Genomic DNA, 16,558 nt, shown 5'->3' on the forward strand with positions numbered 1-16,558 from the left:
CATCCCCAAACTTAGATTTTGCTAGTCCTCGAGCAAAAATAAAACTAAACCCATCTCACCACTTTCGTAGGGAATTACGATTGCACTTAGCACGTGCAACAAGCCGTTAAACCTCAAGGTTACCCTAAAGGACGAGTTTTGTCTCGTGAGGGTTTGCAGTGAATATACCCACAAAATTCAAAAATTTCAAAAATGCAGAAGGGTCTAAATATGATATGGACTAAAAATGTTTATCCGGTAAACTTTCGAAAGTAAATAGAAACGAGATCAAAGTTGACCAAACCATACAAAGGCTAAAAATCCCTTCACTAGTAATCAAGACCTAAAGTGCACATGACCAGCCAATATGAGTATCATTTCGGTTCCAAACAGACAAGACCTCGATTACCTTCTCAATACATTTCGCCTCGACTGCTGCCTCACGGTCATACACTCAAAAATTAAAGTCACTCAGAAATGTTTCACTCAATGTGCGAGTATGAGCATGAAGAAAAACTCAACACATGATGGGCCTAGAAAGTTTCCTAAATAGGTCACCACCCGCAAGTATACGGGCGTCAAGTGATAATTCCGGTAAGACCGGTTCGTTCCTCAGAGACTAGGCGAAACCTATTCTAAGACTTGGAAGTAACTTGGTTTTTGGTTTTGATGAGGTTTTGGTAATAAAATAAAATAAATAAAATTACGGAAAGAAAATAATTACAAATGATACAAGGAACTCAAATGGGGGAGAGCCTAGGGTTTTCTGAATCCGTCTTCCTAACAATTCTAACGACAAATTAATTTTGGTCTGATTAGATAGTTCTTTATATAACTCAGGTTTTCAGTCCATGGATGGTCTAAAAACCCGGAAGATATTATCGTTAAAATAATAAAAACTGTAATAAATTAATCATCAGAATAATTATTGAAACTTCATCTAAAACCCTAGATAGAAAAATTAGTTACTCATAGCCATTATGTAAAAAGAATTGGAAAATAAAGTAAAGAGTCGGAGAGAAAACACCTTTTTTTCGCTTTTTTTTTTCCTTCTGCGCAACCAAACAGAACCTTAGGGAAAGGATTTCCTGCTGATTTTCCACTGTTCTGCCAAACGCACCCTCCAGGAAAACGATTTTCTCGTCTTCCCGGAAATATTTTCCTTGAGAGAAAATAATTTTCTCACCTATTTTCTCGTCTTCTCCAATTAATTTCTCCCTCTACTGTTTCTGTTTCTTCTTTCTTTCTTACTCTAATCTCTCTCTCTATGTTCTCTCTTTCTCTCTCACTGGAAACAGGAACCACAAAGAAAGAAAAGAAGAAAAATAAAATCGAAATGATAATAGATTCTTAGAAACCGAGTTTCTCTCTCTACAAATCTCTCTGTCTCTCTACTGTTCTCCCTCTCTGTTTCTTTCTCTCTCTGTAATCTTTTCTCTCACTAAGAAATTACAATCAAAAGAAGAAGATAAAAGATAGAAGATGATGATGATGATTGATGTTTTTCCTCCCTGTTTCTTTCTCTCTCTAACCTCTGTTTTCTCTCTCTGTTTTTCTAGCCGGGAGAGATGATCTCTCTACAATCTCTCTCTTCTTTCTCTGTAATCTCTACTGTTCTATCTCTCTTTGTACTCTGTTTTTATCTTTACTTGAGTTCTGGAGAGATATCCCAGCCGAGAGAAGATGATTAATTGTTCAGCCGTGAGCTCCCCAAAACCGAGCTGTCTTTTTCACTTCCCCCTCTCTCTTCTTATAACCGAGTATATCCTCTCGGTTATCTCTTCTCTTCTTTCCTTTCTTCTCTTTTCTTTCCTTTTCTCTCTCGGTTTCTATAGAGAAACTTTCTCTGTTTGAAAAATCTTGGTTTGAAGAAAATTATAACAGCTTCGGTTCTAATAAAAGGAAGAAGAAGATGACGTCAGCTGACGTCATCGAGTCGGGTTGGGGTATCCGGGTCACGCGTATAGCTTGGTGTACCTCTGGACGTGACAGAAAGTAGCCCGCGCATTCCCTGGTCCATTCGATTTCTTGCCGGATGCATGCCACGTGTCCCTCTTGACTTTTAGTATACCAAATTTGACCCGAACTTTGACTTGCTCTAATTTATTCATCCGGACTCCGATTTGACTTCCGTTTTCGCCTCTGAGTTTGTCATGAACTCTTCTTTTCAATCGAGTACTAAAATTTCCAGAATACCCTAACCTTGAAATGACCAAAATGCCCTTTTGTGCGTCGTTATCTCGTTTTTAACCATTTTCCGTGCTCAATTGCATAAAAACCACCTGAGTAAGAGAAACAAGCAAATCATCAGAGTAACCGCTCGAAAGTAACTAACTAACCCGAGTTAAGAGATTCAGATGAGACATTTTCATGGCTCATCAAACATCCCCAAACTTAGATTTTGCTAGTCCTCGAGCAAAACAGAAAAATAAAACTAAGCCATTTCACCACTTTCGTAGGGAATCACGATTGCACTTAGCACGTGCAACAAGCCGTTAAACCTCTAGGTTGCCCTAAAGGACGAGTTTTGTCTCGTGAGGGTTTGCAGTGAATATACCCACAAAATTCAGAAATTTCAAAATCCAAAAGGGTCTAAATAAGACGTGGACTAAAAATGTTTATCCGGTAAATTTTCGAAAGGTAATAGAAACGAAATCTAAGTCGACCAAACCATACAAATGCTAAAAATTCCTTCACTAGTAATCAAGACCTGAAGTGCACGTGACCAACCAATATGAGTATCATTTCGGTTCAGAACAGACAAGACCTCAATTACCGTCTCGATACATTTCGCCTCGACTACTGCCTCACGGTCATACACTCAAAAATTAAAGTCACTCAGAAATGGTTCACTCAATGTGCGAGTATGAGTACGAAGAAAACTCAACACATGAAAAAGACGGACTAAAATTCTGTGGACGACTGATCTCAAAGAAGGAAACAACCACTAATTCGGAATGGGAAAGCTAACCAACTCTTCTCACCTGATCTACTTTCTAACAATGCTTCCTAGAGGTCGATAGACTAAGGATGAACTAGAAACTCCTGAGAACTCGACGTCTTCAAATTTTCAAGAATCACTTTAAGGGATAAACATTTAAACAAAACCACATAAACACATTTTTTTCTTTTTTCTTTTTTTTTTTTTTTTTTTTTTTTTTTTTTTTTTTTTTTTTTTTTACCTCTGGTAATACAACTCAAAATACACATCTTACTTTCTCAACAATTTCCTTGGGCATAATTTTCTCCTCTTTGCTTCATGTCTTATTCTTAGGGTTCTAAATGATGGACGATATCTATTTTCCTCTAGTTGACATTGCTTTCAAGTTTCTCAGACTACAAGAGAAGGGTTTACTTCCTGATGACATCCCTAGTGGTTGTAAAATTTGAACTCAAGAGATCAACTGAGCTCTAATGAATATTGCGAGGTTGAGTAGCTCTTCATTCTACTCGGAATTAGCTCAGAAGAGATCACTCAAAACAACAAGAAAGGCTCAGAATCTCACATAGGTTAAGTCTCCACTAATGATTAATCAGGTTCTCTCAGAAAAATCCACTCTTCACCTATCTAACACTCACATGGCTAGTGCACAGACAACTTCAAGACTCGAAATTCATGGAAAAACCTTTAGCAAACGGATAGTCTGACGAACTAGACTCTATAACTATTAACAAGCAAAAATAACTAGACTCACATTTCAATCCAAAAATTTAAAATTTTGAAAAATTTTGAACCCTTTTGAATTTTTGAAATAAGGACTTAGCAAAAATTCATTCCCCTATCCCCAAACTTAAACCAAACATTGTCCTCAATGTTCTGAAGACTATGCAAAAAATAACAGGGTGAAGGGAAAGATATTACCTGATTCCAACGTCCTAACCGTGGGTTGCCTCCCAGAAAGCGCTAAGTTTAACGTCTTCAGCCAGACGAAACAGATGATTCGAAAAAAAAAAAATAAAAAGAATTAACCTACTGGATTACAGATATGTGATTAACTGTAAACCAATATTCGATACATCTGTGGGTCCACCCAAAACACAAAGTTTTCAGTGAACGATAGTCTCACATTTTTGTGAATTGCAGAGAGTGCATGTGAGACTATCAAAGAAGAGGGGCAATCCCCAAACTTAGTGGATGCACAGTCCACTAAGTAACTATAAATACTCGGACCAATGACTAGAAAGTCATCAAAAGGATCGACATAACAATGAAGGGTCAATATATCCGTCGAAGGCAGAAAGTCATCTGCAAGCTTAGTGGATAGAATATCCACTACTTCCATAGACGTTCCCGAGGAGACATCTGAAGTGTCCCAAAAGGGATCAACAACCGAGTCTGAGACCATGTGAAAGGTCAAACTAGACTCTAAGGGTAAGGCAATATGCTCGGGGACCACGTCAAGGTCCATGGTTTCCTTAGGTAAACAGTCTGACAAACTATCTAACGTGTCTCTAACGTTATCAATGTCCTCAAAGACATCTGAAGCCTCGCAGTCAGGTATAATATCATGCCTTCCTAGAATTTCATCTAAGGCTGACTCCTTACAAATCTCAAATGTCGGAAAGTTTAGAATAGTGTCATTCCCAAACTTGCTCATAGAGCCATCATCTTGAATATCAATGTCTAGTGTAGTCCTATCATGGTGAGATGACATAGGTGGAGGAAGCAAGACAACAAGGTCATCAGACCTTTCAGGCTCTAGGGTATTATCAGTAAATTCATCGACATTTAACTTAGTACTAGGGTTAGACGTATTAACCTCGTCATCGTACCTAGTACCTTCCTGAGTTTGGGGTGGTGAACCCCCTTCCTCGTCGGTGAATAACTGTGACTTAAATATTTTCATCTGTTGAGCCAAGGACTCAGTATCCTGCTGCATTTGAGTCGTAAATTGTGACATAATCTCAATAAGACGACTCTCGGACTCTGATCGAGATCTATCTTCAAGAGTCTCCTCATAATAAGGTTCGCTAGTGTAATTAAACGTAGACTCTTGATAATAACTTCCTCCGTACATATTAGGATCATACCTGTCTCTAAAGTCATTGGTCTCAGAATAGTGTGGACAATAAGGTCTCTCATATATATTTGGCGTCGGACCATATCCATCGCTAATCGGACCATCTCTACACATTTGCTGATAATCTCCTAATGTCATATGAGGTCGATCAGGCTCATATGGTCTACTCCATTCACTAATCGGACTGTTTCTAGACATTCGTTTATAATCCTGAAATGTCATACCCGGTCGGTTAGGCTCGTCCCTACACATCTGTTGGTACTCTCCTAGGGTCATACCAGTTCGGTTAGGCTCAACTAGCCTATTCCCCTCGTTAAGTCGTTGACAATCTCTTAGAGTCGTACCACGTTGGTTAAGCCAGTCTTTACGCAACTGTTGGTATTCTCTTAAGGTTATATCAGTTCGGTTGATGACGGGTCCCTTTAGATCAAGGTCATCATCATCAACAGGGTACGTCCAACCATTAGAAAAATGCGCCATGATGATCAGGCACGATCACAAGATGGGAATTGACACTTGCAAAAACTACACTCGATTCCTTTTCTTTGGTCCATTTTTTTTTTTTTTTTTTTTTTTTTTTTAAACACGAAAAACCGAGGAAGCACTACGAAGATCTTATGAAAAGTACCCACTAACAGGGGATTTGTGGGTGATTAGAGAAAGTTACCTCCCGTTCGAGACGGGCGACGACCTTTGCAGACGACCCGGGCCACTCTCCCCGCGAGTGTTCGAACCCGAGGCTTCGTTTTGGTTTTTCGGTTACAATTTATGCCCTTTAAACTAGGGTCAAAACTTAAATCCAAAAATAAAGTCTAGAAAGTCTAAAGTCTCTCTCTCACCAAAAATAAAATAAAATAAAACTGTAAATTTCTTCTTTTCGACTCCTCCTCCTTGTTTGCGCCTTCTCTTTCGCTCCTTAATGTCCTGCACACCAAAAATAGAGAAGCAAGTCAAAGTGGCCAAAAATAAAAACTTACCAAAAATAAAAACTTTCCAAGTTTAGAAAAAATTTTGAACTTAGTCCCCGGCAGCGGCGCCAAAAACTTGATGGGCCTAGAAAGTTTCCTAAATAGGTCACCACCCGCAAGTATACGGGCGTCAAGTGATAATTCCGGTAAGACCGGTTCGTTCCTCAGAGACTAGGCGAAACCTATTCTAAGACTTGGAAGTAACTTGGTTTTTGGTTTTGATGAGGTTTTGGTAATAAAATAAAATAAATAAAATTACGGAAAGAAAATAATTACAAATGATACAAGGAACTCAAATGGGGGAGAGCCTAGGGTTTTCTGAATCCGTCTTCCTAACAATTCTAACGACAAATTAATTTTGGTCTGATTAGATAGTTCTTTATATAACTCAGGTTTTCAGTCCATGGATGGTCTAAAAACCCGGAAGATATTATCGTTAAAATAATAAAAACTGTAATAAATTAATCATCAGAATAATTATTGAAACTTCATCTAAAACCCTAGATAGAAAAATTAGTTACTCATAGCCATTATGTAAAAAGAATTGGAAAATAAAGTAAAGAGTCGGAGAGAAAACACCTTTTTTTCGCTTTTTTTTTTCCTTCTGCGCAACCAAACAGAACCTTAGGGAAAGGATTTCCTGCTGATTTTCCACTGTTCTGCCAAACGCACCCTCCAGGAAAACGATTTTCTCGTCTTCCCGGAAATATTTTCCTTGAGAGAAAATAATTTTCTCACCTATTTTCTCGTCTTCTCCAATTAATTTCTCCCTCTACTGTTTCTGTTTCTTCTTTCTTTCTTACTCTAATCTCTCTCTCTATGTTCTCTCTTTCTCTCTCACTGGAAACAGGAACCACAAAGAAAGAAAAGAAGAAAAATAAAATCGAAATGATAATAGATTCTTAGAAACCGAGTTTCTCTCTCTACAATCTCTCTCTTCTTTCTCTGTAATCTCTACTGTTCTATCTCTCTTTGTACTCTGTTTTTATCTTTACTTGAGTTCTGGAGAGATATCCCAGCCGAGAGAAGATGATTAATTGTTCAGCCGTGAGCTCCCCAAAACCGAGCTGTCTTTTTCACTTCCCCCTCTCTCTTCTTATAACCGAGTATATCCTCTCGGTTATCTCTTCTCTTCTTTCCTTTCTTCTCTTTTCTTTCCTTTTCTCTCTCGGTTTCTATAGAGAAACTTTCTCTGTTTGAAAAATCTTGGTTTGAAGAAAATTATAACAGCTTCGGTTCTAATAAAAGGAAGAAGAAGATGACGTCAGCTGACGTCATCGAGTCGGGTTGGGGTATCCGGGTCACGCGTATAGCTTGGTGTACCTCTGGACGTGACAGAAAGTAGCCCGCGCATTCCCTGGTCCATTCGATTTCTTGCCGGATGCATGCCACGTGTCCCTCTTGACTTTTAGTATACCAAATTTGACCCGAACTTTGACTTGCTCTAATTTATTCATCCGGACTCCGATTTGACTTCCGTTTTCGCCTCTGAGTTTGTCATGAACTCTTCTTTTCAATCGAGTACTAAAATTTCCAGAATACCCTAACCTTGAAATGACCAAAATGCCCTTTTGTGCGTCGTTATCTCGTTTTTAACCATTTTCCGTGCTCAATTGCATAAAAACCACCTGAGTAAGAGAAACAAGCAAATCATCAGAGTAACCGCTCGAAAGTAACTAACTAACCCGAGTTAAGAGATTCAGATGAGACATTTTCATGGCTCATCAACATTACAAAAGACGGACTAAATTTTTGGTAAACGACTGATCTCAAAGAAGGAAACAACCACTAATACGGAATGGGGAAGCTTACCAACTCTTCTCACCTGATCTACTTTCTAACAATGCTTCCTAGAGGTCAATAGATATTAAGGATGTGACTAGAACTCCTGAGAACTCGTCGTCTTCAAATCTTCAAGAACTACTTCAGGGAATAAACACTTAAACACAACTAAACACTTTTTTTTTCTCTTCTTTCTTTTTCTATTTCTATTTTTTTTTTTTTTCTTTTCTAATTTTTTTTTTTTTTTTTTTTTTTTTTTTTTTTTTTCATACGACTCATAATACAAATACTACTTTCTTCACATTATTCTTTCCTTGGTAATATTCTCTTCATTTTGCTTCATGCCTTATTCTCAGGGTTCTAACAAATGGATTTCTATCTTCCTCTAGTTGACATTGTTTTCAAGTTTCTCAGACTACAAGAGAAAGGTTTACTTCCTGATGACATCCCTAGTGGTTGTAAAATTTGAACTCAAGAGATCAAATGAGTTCTTCTTTCAATATTGCGAGGTTGAGTAGCTCTTCACTCTACTCGGAATTAGCGCAGAAGAGATCACTCAAAGCAAAAAGAAAGGTTCAGAATCTCACATGGGTTAAGTCTCCACTAATGATCGATTAAGTTCTCTCAGAAATGTCCACTCTTCACCTATCTAACACTCACATGGCTAGTGCACAGACAACCTCAAGACTCGAAATTCGTGGAAAAACCTTTAGCAAAAATGTAGTACAACCAACTAGACTCTATGACCATTAACAAGCAAAAACAACTAGACTCGCATTTTCAATCCAAAAATTAAAAATTTTGAAAATTTTTAAACCCTTTTGAATTTTTGAAATAAGGACTTAGCAAAAATTCATTCCCCTATCCCCAAACTTAAACCGAACATTGTCCTCAATGTTCTGAAGACTATGCAAAAAATAACAGGGTGAAGGGAGAGATATTACCCGATTTAGCGTCCTCTGCATGGGTTGCCTCCCAGAAAGCGCTAAGTTTAACGTCTTCAGCCAGACGATACAAATTATTCAACAATCCTCAAGTAGCATCTCCATAAACCAATAGGCGAAACATCTGAGGATCTACCCAAGACACGAAGTGATTAGTGAATGATAGTCCCACACTTGTGCAAATATGTTGCAGTACCCGTGAGACTATCGTGATCAGGTAAGAATCCCCAAACTTAGACGACAATAAAGTCGTTAAGTTTGGCCATGGACTAAAAAGAGTATAGTCCTCGTAGAAAGGATCTAGGTATGGAGGAGAAACCAAGTGAGGTATTGCACAAACTTTTAAACATGCTCCTGAGGGATACGATACAAGAGGATCTAGAGAACTATCAAATACACCCAGAGTTAAACAAGAGGTTTCTAAAGCAGGTACACGAAGTTCTTCCAAAGGAATCACTCGGTTACAAGACTCAAGCTCTACCAAAGTTGGTTCAGATAAACCCTCTATAATTTGTTTGATTATGATGTCATTAGTGTCCTTAAAGAACTCCAGGTCTTTGACTAAGTCAAGCGAGTCATCATTCTCATTTACTAGATTGAGCAGCCAAGATTCATCATCATCTTTTATGGTGGGTCCATAGCTCAGTGGTAGAGCATTTGACTCATACGATGGAAGTGGTGACTCCAAGGTTGGCAAAGTAATCGGCTCAGACACTAACAAGGAGGTAGACTCTGACATGTTATCTATCTCATTAATACTACCCTCCTCATCTAAGCATAAAAGTGCCAATAGAGTTTCTAAAGGATCTCTCGACTGCTTTGTTGGTAATGCATCTTGAACTAATAATTCTACCAAGTTCAACCCACTAAACTCATCTATGTCATCAGGGTGAAGTCCCGCATTAAAAATATTCATCTCCACCGTCATATTTCCAAATGATAATCTTAAAAGACCACTTCTACAGTATATGACAGCATTTGATGTAGCTAAAAATGGTCGACCCAAAATGACAGGGATTTGACTTTGGGTATCATGAACTGGTTCAGTATCTAGGATGATGAAATCTATAGGAAAGATAAACTCACCGACTTTTATCAAAACATCCTCTACTATGCCACGTGGTCGTCTGACAGACCGATCTGCCAACTGAAGAACTACAGAAGTGGGTTTTATTTCTCCCAAACCTAATTGTAAGTACACAGAATAAGGAAGAAGGTTGACACTGGCACCTAGATCTAACAAAGCTCGTTCAATCTTATGGTCCCCTATAGTGCAAGGTAATGTAGGGCTTCCTGGATCTTTGTACTTAGGTGGGAGGTTTTGCTGGATGATAGAACTCACTTGTTGAGTCAAGAAGACCTTCTTATGCACATTCATCTTACGCTTTCTAGTACATAGGTCCTTAAGGAACTTAGCGTAAGCTGGGATCTGTTTAATTGCATCTAGTAATGGAATATTAATGTTGACTTGTTTAAATATTTCCATTATTTCCTCGAACTGAGACTTCTTCTTTGGCACTACGAGACGCTGAGGATACGGGGCCTTAGGAATGTAAGGCTCAGGCACTACAAGTGGTTCCTCAGACTCAGGAGCCTTCTCGGGCTCTTCACTAGAGACACTAGTTGGTAAGGTGGGTTGCTCAGAGTTTGGTTCACTATCTTCGGGAACTCCTACCTTATTGTTAATTACCCTACCACTTCTAAGGGTGGTTACTGCATTGGCCTGATCCATTGGTTGTTTACCTAGTCTACCTTTTGGGTTTTGCTCAGTTTGACTAGGAAACATACCCTTTTCCCTCTGGCTAAGGGCTTCTGAAAGTTGACCTACCTGGATTTTCAGACTATTCAAGGATTGGTTGGTCTCTACTTGGCTATTAGCTAGTTTTATGAAGGCCTCCTCTAGAGAGTTCTTGTTCTCCGGAGGATATTGTGCACTAGACTGAGCATAAGGATTCCATGGAGCATTAAACCCAGGAGGGTTCATTGAACTACTAGGCTGACCCTGATTTTGACTCTTGGACCAGGAGAAGTTGGGATGATTTCTCCAAGCTGGATTGTACGTGTTGGAATAAGGATCATACTTTTGACGATTGTCTGGCCTAGAGGTTTGATAAAGAAAATTGGCATGTTCTTTTTCATCATAACCAAATAACAGGGTACACTTGTTCCCTGTATGAGAAGGGTCTCCACAGACGGAGCACGGATAAGAGATGGATTCATTTCCAACACTCATGACCTGAGTGGGATCCTCCCTGAATGCTTTAGGTTGACCAAGCTCTAGGGCTTCTATTCTTCTAGCCATGGCAGCGAGTTTAAGTTCTGACTCATCAACTCTATAGATGCCACCTTTATTTGGAGTAATATTTGTCCTAGTGGGAGGTCCTCTAGAAGTTTCCCATTGGTGGGATTTCTCAGCTAATTCTTCTAAAAAGGCCATGCAATCATCAGCACTCTTATCGATAAACCCGCCATTACAGAATGACTCTACCATGGATGTAGTTGAATAATTTAGTCCATCATAAAGAATCTGGACTAATCTCATTTTTTCAAAACCATGATGTGGACACTGCAGTTCAAGTTCTTTGAACCTCTCAAGATAGTTATAGAGAGACTCTCCTTCTTGTTGCACAAAACTGTTAAGACTTTGCCTTAAAGTGATAGTTTTGTGTTTAGGGAAGAATTTCAGAAGGAACAAATTGCTTAATTCTTCCCATTTAGTAATGGAATGAGGTTGTAAGGCATACAACCAAGATTTTGCTTTCTCTTTTAAAGAGAAAGGGAACAACCTAAGTCTCAAAATTTCATCAGGCATATTGGGGAGATTCATAGTCCCACAGATTTCTTCAAAATCCCTAACATGGTGGTAGGGGTTCTCGTTCTCAACCCCACGGAAGGTAGGGAGCATTTGAATAATGCTCGGCTTCAACTCGAAGTGAGTCGTGGAGTGGGGTAACCTTATGCTTGATGGTTGACTTTTTCTAATAGGATTCATGTAATCCCTGAGTGTCATAGGTGGGTTTCCGCCCCTGGCTTGGTCTGGATTTTCACCCATAGTGTCACTCAAAGAGAGATTCGCTAAAAGATTACTTAAATGTGTTTCTCTACTGATGAAACGACCTCTCTTATCACGATATCTATCGGGCATAAACTAGAGCCCAATGACCAAGGATATTCTCAACAAAACTTTTTTTTTTTTTTTTTTTTTTTTTTTTAATTCGAAAACCGAGGAATCACTACGAAGACCCTAAAGGAAAGCAAACACAATCAATCTGACTCCACCAAGCAACCTAAACAGAATCTAGACGAAAGACAAGTTGGTCAGATTTCCCTTAAAAATCTAGACAGCTCCTACTTCGTTACAAAGCTTGAACTATAATGTTTATGAGGGTTACTCCGTTCAAGTACTACGATCAAACAACTCTTGGAGACGACCAACGATAAACGTTGTGATAGCCGTCCAACCTGGTAACGTTTCCTCTTCTCGAGGCGACCTTACAAAGAGTTGAGTGAACTTTCCCTTTAGGAATGCCCAAATAAAAATCAAGTCCCTGAATTGTTCAAAAGATCCTATGAGCTCGTCACCTTAGGGGCTAATGTCTAAATCAAATTTTAGTTTTTAGGTGAGGTTTAGGATCGTGAATGTTGTTACCTATTTGGGCAAGAGAACGGTGATGAAATCCGTCTCCTATCTTTCAATTGGGTTATTGCCCTTACTAGAATGCTTATACTAAACAATTCGATCAAAGCAATTAGGCACACAAAACACGCAATTACCCACTGACAGGGGCTTCGTGGGTGATTAAAGAAATTACCTCCCGTTCAAGACAGGCGATGACCCTTGCAGACGACCCGGGCCACTCTCTCGTGAGTGTTCCAACCCGAGGCTTCGTTTTGGTTTTCGGTTACAATTTATAAAGCCCTCCAATTTAGGGTCAAAACTTTAATACCAAAAATAAAAACTAGAAAGTCTAAAAGTCTCTCTCTCACCAAAAATAAAAAATTACTAAAAATAAAATGTAAATCTTCCTTCTTGAGCTCCTCTCCTTGTTGCGCCTTTTCCTTCGCTCCTTAGCGTTCTACACACCAAAAATGGAAAAACAAGTCAAAGTGTCCAAAAATAAAAACTTACCAAAAATAGAAATAAAATTAGATTCAATTCAAACTAAGTCCCCGGCAGCGGCGCCAAAAACTTGATGGGCCTAGAAGGGTTACCCTAAATAGGTCTACACCCGCAAGTGCACGGGTGTCAAGTTGTAAAATTCTGGTAAGACCGGTTCGTTCCTCAGAGACTACGTCAAATTTCAATTCTAATCTTAAAACTATTATGTCTTCAAAATAGTGGTTTGATTGGTAATATTTTTTTTCAAATAATAAAAAGATAAATAGCAATTAAAAATTAAATAATACTAAAGTTGATATTCAGATAAAGGGAATCTATGAGAAGGGAGAATCTAGGGTTTCAGGATCCACTTTAGCAAATATGACATCTAACTTATGCAATTCAAATCTTCTTCTTATATAACTCAAGGAAGAATAACCAACCTCGGATGATTTTTACTTTTCAAAACTCTTACTTTAACACTTTCAATTTCGGTACGTAAAATCACGGGTACTCTAACTATTAGATATCAAACATAAGCATGATACATTAAAGACCTAAAGCCTAAATATGAACCATCAAACATAAGTATAACTAATGAAAGGGGTTATCGTAAAAGATACGCGAAGAAATCAAAGTATTTAAGTACTTATAAGAGATTAAGTCAGAAAATCACATAAAACTAAAGCTTAACCTTAACCCTAGATCGGGAAAGTTAGTTACTCATGATGTATGAGAGCATAATAATGATTAAAAAGAAGGAAAAGAATAACATTAAAGAAAGGAAAAGAATTGGAGAAGAAAACACCTTTTTCGCGAAATTTTACTCTGTGCAGCCAAACAGACCCTAAGGGAAAATTGTTTTCTCGTCTTCTCCGAAAATACTTCTCTGTGGGAAAATTATTTTCCTTCTCTGGTTTTTCTCTCTCTTTGCTGTTTTCTCTTTCTCTCTCTCTCTAAAACAGCAACAGTAACTCTCTCTTTCTCTCTATAATTGTAACAGAAAAGAAAGAAGAAGAAAAAGATAATTTTAATGGATGTTTTGATAATAAATTCAATCTCTCTCTCTACAGAAAAGGAGCTCCTCTCTCTCTCTAATTCTTGTAATCTAAACCTCTCTCTCTCACAAAGAGAAGAATAAAGAAGAAGAAACAGAAGAATAACAGAAACTCTCAAATTCTCTCTCTCTCTCTCTACCTCGGTTATAGCTTTAATGGTGAGGTATAGTTCTTCTCTGTTTTTCTTATAACCGAGTCTCCTCTTAATCCTTCTCCCTTTCCTGTTTTTATCTTCTCTCTCTCTCTCTACTTCGTTTCTGTCTAACCCGATATGAGACATCCTCCTAAGCCGAGCCGCCCCCTGTTATATAGTAGAAGACCATCCAGCAATCCGAATCGAATCCCTCTTTAGAAAGAAAAATTTCTCTCAATCCAATCCCCAAAAACGATCAAATCTCCTCCCTTGTTTCCATCTCCAGCTACCTGTCTCTTTCTTTTATTTCTATTCTCTCTTACTACAAATATTAACGTAAGATTCAAAAGAGATAAAGAGGGAAAGAGCCTTATAAAGGATTTCACGTGAAGGTGAGCTGGGGTTATAAAGGGAGTGATTCGGTGTTTCACACGTTTCTGGAGCAGGTGGAGTGGTGGTTCCTGGATCGTGAGATTGAATTAGACGAGTTCTAGCCGTTGGATTTGACACCGTGTGGATAGGAGCATCATAATATCTTGTGTTATGTTATACCGGATCGCGCGCTCCTGGAGAGTCCCTTAACACACCAAGACTGACCTAAAGCATCCCGCGTTTGACCTGGACCATCCGATGTATTTCCCTCGTGCGCGCCATGTGTCATCCAGCTGATTTAGTCAACAATCATAGATTCCAAACTTTGACTTAGTCTATCTCCCTCATCCGGCCTCCGATTCTAGTTCCGCTTTCGCCGATAGATTCGTATTGGACTCTACTTTCACATGAGCACTAATATTGACCAGAATACCCTTGTCATTAAAATGACCAAAATGTCCCTCAAGTATGTCTTCATCATGATGTTTCCGCATCGAGCTCCGTAAATGAGACCTGAGAAAGAAAATCAAACAAATCATCAGAGTAACCGCTCGAATTGGACTAACTAACCCGACTTAAGAGATTCAGATGGGACATTTTCATGTCTCATCAAACTTCTTCTGTATTTTCAGGTACAACGAATCTGCTTTCGGCCACTTCCAGAATAGCGAGCAATCTTTCCAGTGATACTAATCCAAATTTCAGTTTGAAATTATTCCTTACTTGCTCAAATCCATCATGTAAGGACAACAAGATTGTGTCAATAGCCATATGAACGTCCCTAAGAGACCCCAACCACTTCAAGTCACTAAGATGGTCCATCATGCTTAAGACATAAAGTCGGACCGGTTCTCTTTTTGCTGGCGTTTGTCAAGCAAACTTGAGAAGATCTTAAATCTTTCAATTTGACATTGTGTTCTGAACACATTTCTTAGCTGTTGAATGATGTTTTATGCATCCATGTCAATGAAAGTATCTAGATACTTTGTTCCCATGGATACCAGCATTAAACCTGTCACCGGTCCTGACTTTTCTTGATAATTTCAGTATGCTCACGTTCTCCTTTAGAAGAGGTTTCTGTAAGTGTCGAGATGGGCGTGTCCAATACTACTGCTGTTTTCCAGAGAATTTTTCTCAGATTTCTGTTCCATTGAACTTAGTTTGTATCGTTCAATTTCTCTATCATGTTGCAAAGGTCGAAGATTCCTTCGTTCGTCATAATGAAACTACATGTAAGAAACGCGAAAGTGATTTAAACTTGTTATCCTGGCATAATATTCGTGTATGCCCATATTATTATTTATTTATCGTCCCCTAAGAATAATATAATTCCAGGATTCCATTTCTACGGAATTAAGCGTACTAGGGCACTGCCCTTAATCCGTCGTACTGGGTGAGTAACATCTTACTGATCATACTCTTACGACTCTTGGTTGACAAATTTCACACTTTAGTGTCAAATTGTCCTTTTGCCTCGAAATCAAAAACCCTTTTGCTGACTCATTGAGTATAACCATTTAGACATGTAGACCTCTACTATAGATCTACCCTTATCGACCCGAGGTAAAAGATGGCACTCTGCGAAGGCTGACCCACCATCGATGAACAAGAGAGCAACAGGTATCTTAATCTGGGTAGGCTTTACTCAAAATTCTTTTCGGGACTTTTTACGTAATTTATCTAGTTGCGTTACTGTGAACTCTAGCATAACCAGTTATGATTTATTACGTAAAAGTTTATGTCGGTTTGCGTAATGATTTATTCAAATCTTTAGTATATCCCTAAAAGATCTCATCTTTTAGGTTAATTTCTTGTTCGCCTATGGTTCGTATGGATTCTCATCCTTGAACCTCCATTGATTACTCCCACTTGAACCATGATCTCATCGTTCGGGTCATCAATGGATTCCTAGACCCTATACTCTAAGTATTATTTCGGGCACAATCAGTTGTGTTTAGGAACAAGAAACGTTAGCCTATCTAAAGGTATACTAAACTACGCAATCACATAAAGTATACATACATTCAAAAGTATGACAGTCATAGTATAGTATGTATCCTAGATATGTTTCTAGGTTCGCTATGTCTCGTATAGCTAAATGTGGGAAATTGTGACATTCCTATGTCTAACGTGAGTTCTAAGTCTATTTTCACAAAATACGGACCAATAGCACATCATGTTTCTTCCTTAATAATTTCCAAA

The 16,558-nt window shown here is 38.5% G+C and overlaps 1 protein-coding gene across 2 annotated transcripts in view; it reads right to left on the bottom strand.

Annotated features, from left to right (window-relative positions):
* Positions 1-3,099: 3,099 nt before the first annotated feature.
* LOC147567038 (uncharacterized) overlaps positions 3,100-16,558 on the bottom strand; it is a 28,729-nt gene continuing 15,270 nt past the window's right edge. The window contains exons 2-3 of one of the 2 annotated variants that reach the window (XM_086653658.1): positions 6,577-6,920; positions 3,100-5,924 (exon numbers count right to left, since the gene is read on the bottom strand). In XM_086653658.1, coding sequence (XP_086509784.1) covers positions 3,972-5,480 — 1,509 coding nt within the window. In that variant the 5' untranslated portion in view covers positions 5,481-5,924; positions 6,577-6,920 and the 3' untranslated portion in view covers positions 3,100-3,971. Of the gene's footprint in view, positions 6,277-6,576; positions 6,921-16,558 lie in introns of both variants that reach the window. The other variant, XM_086653659.1, reaches the window with a different exon arrangement.

The sequence above is a fragment of the Eschscholzia californica genome, unplaced genomic scaffold, assembly GCF_041429995.1.
Source record: "Eschscholzia californica isolate CP2 unplaced genomic scaffold, dmEscCali1.0.p SCAF_1, whole genome shotgun sequence".
Lineage (NCBI taxonomy): Eukaryota > Viridiplantae > Streptophyta > Magnoliopsida > Ranunculales > Papaveraceae > Eschscholzia > Eschscholzia californica.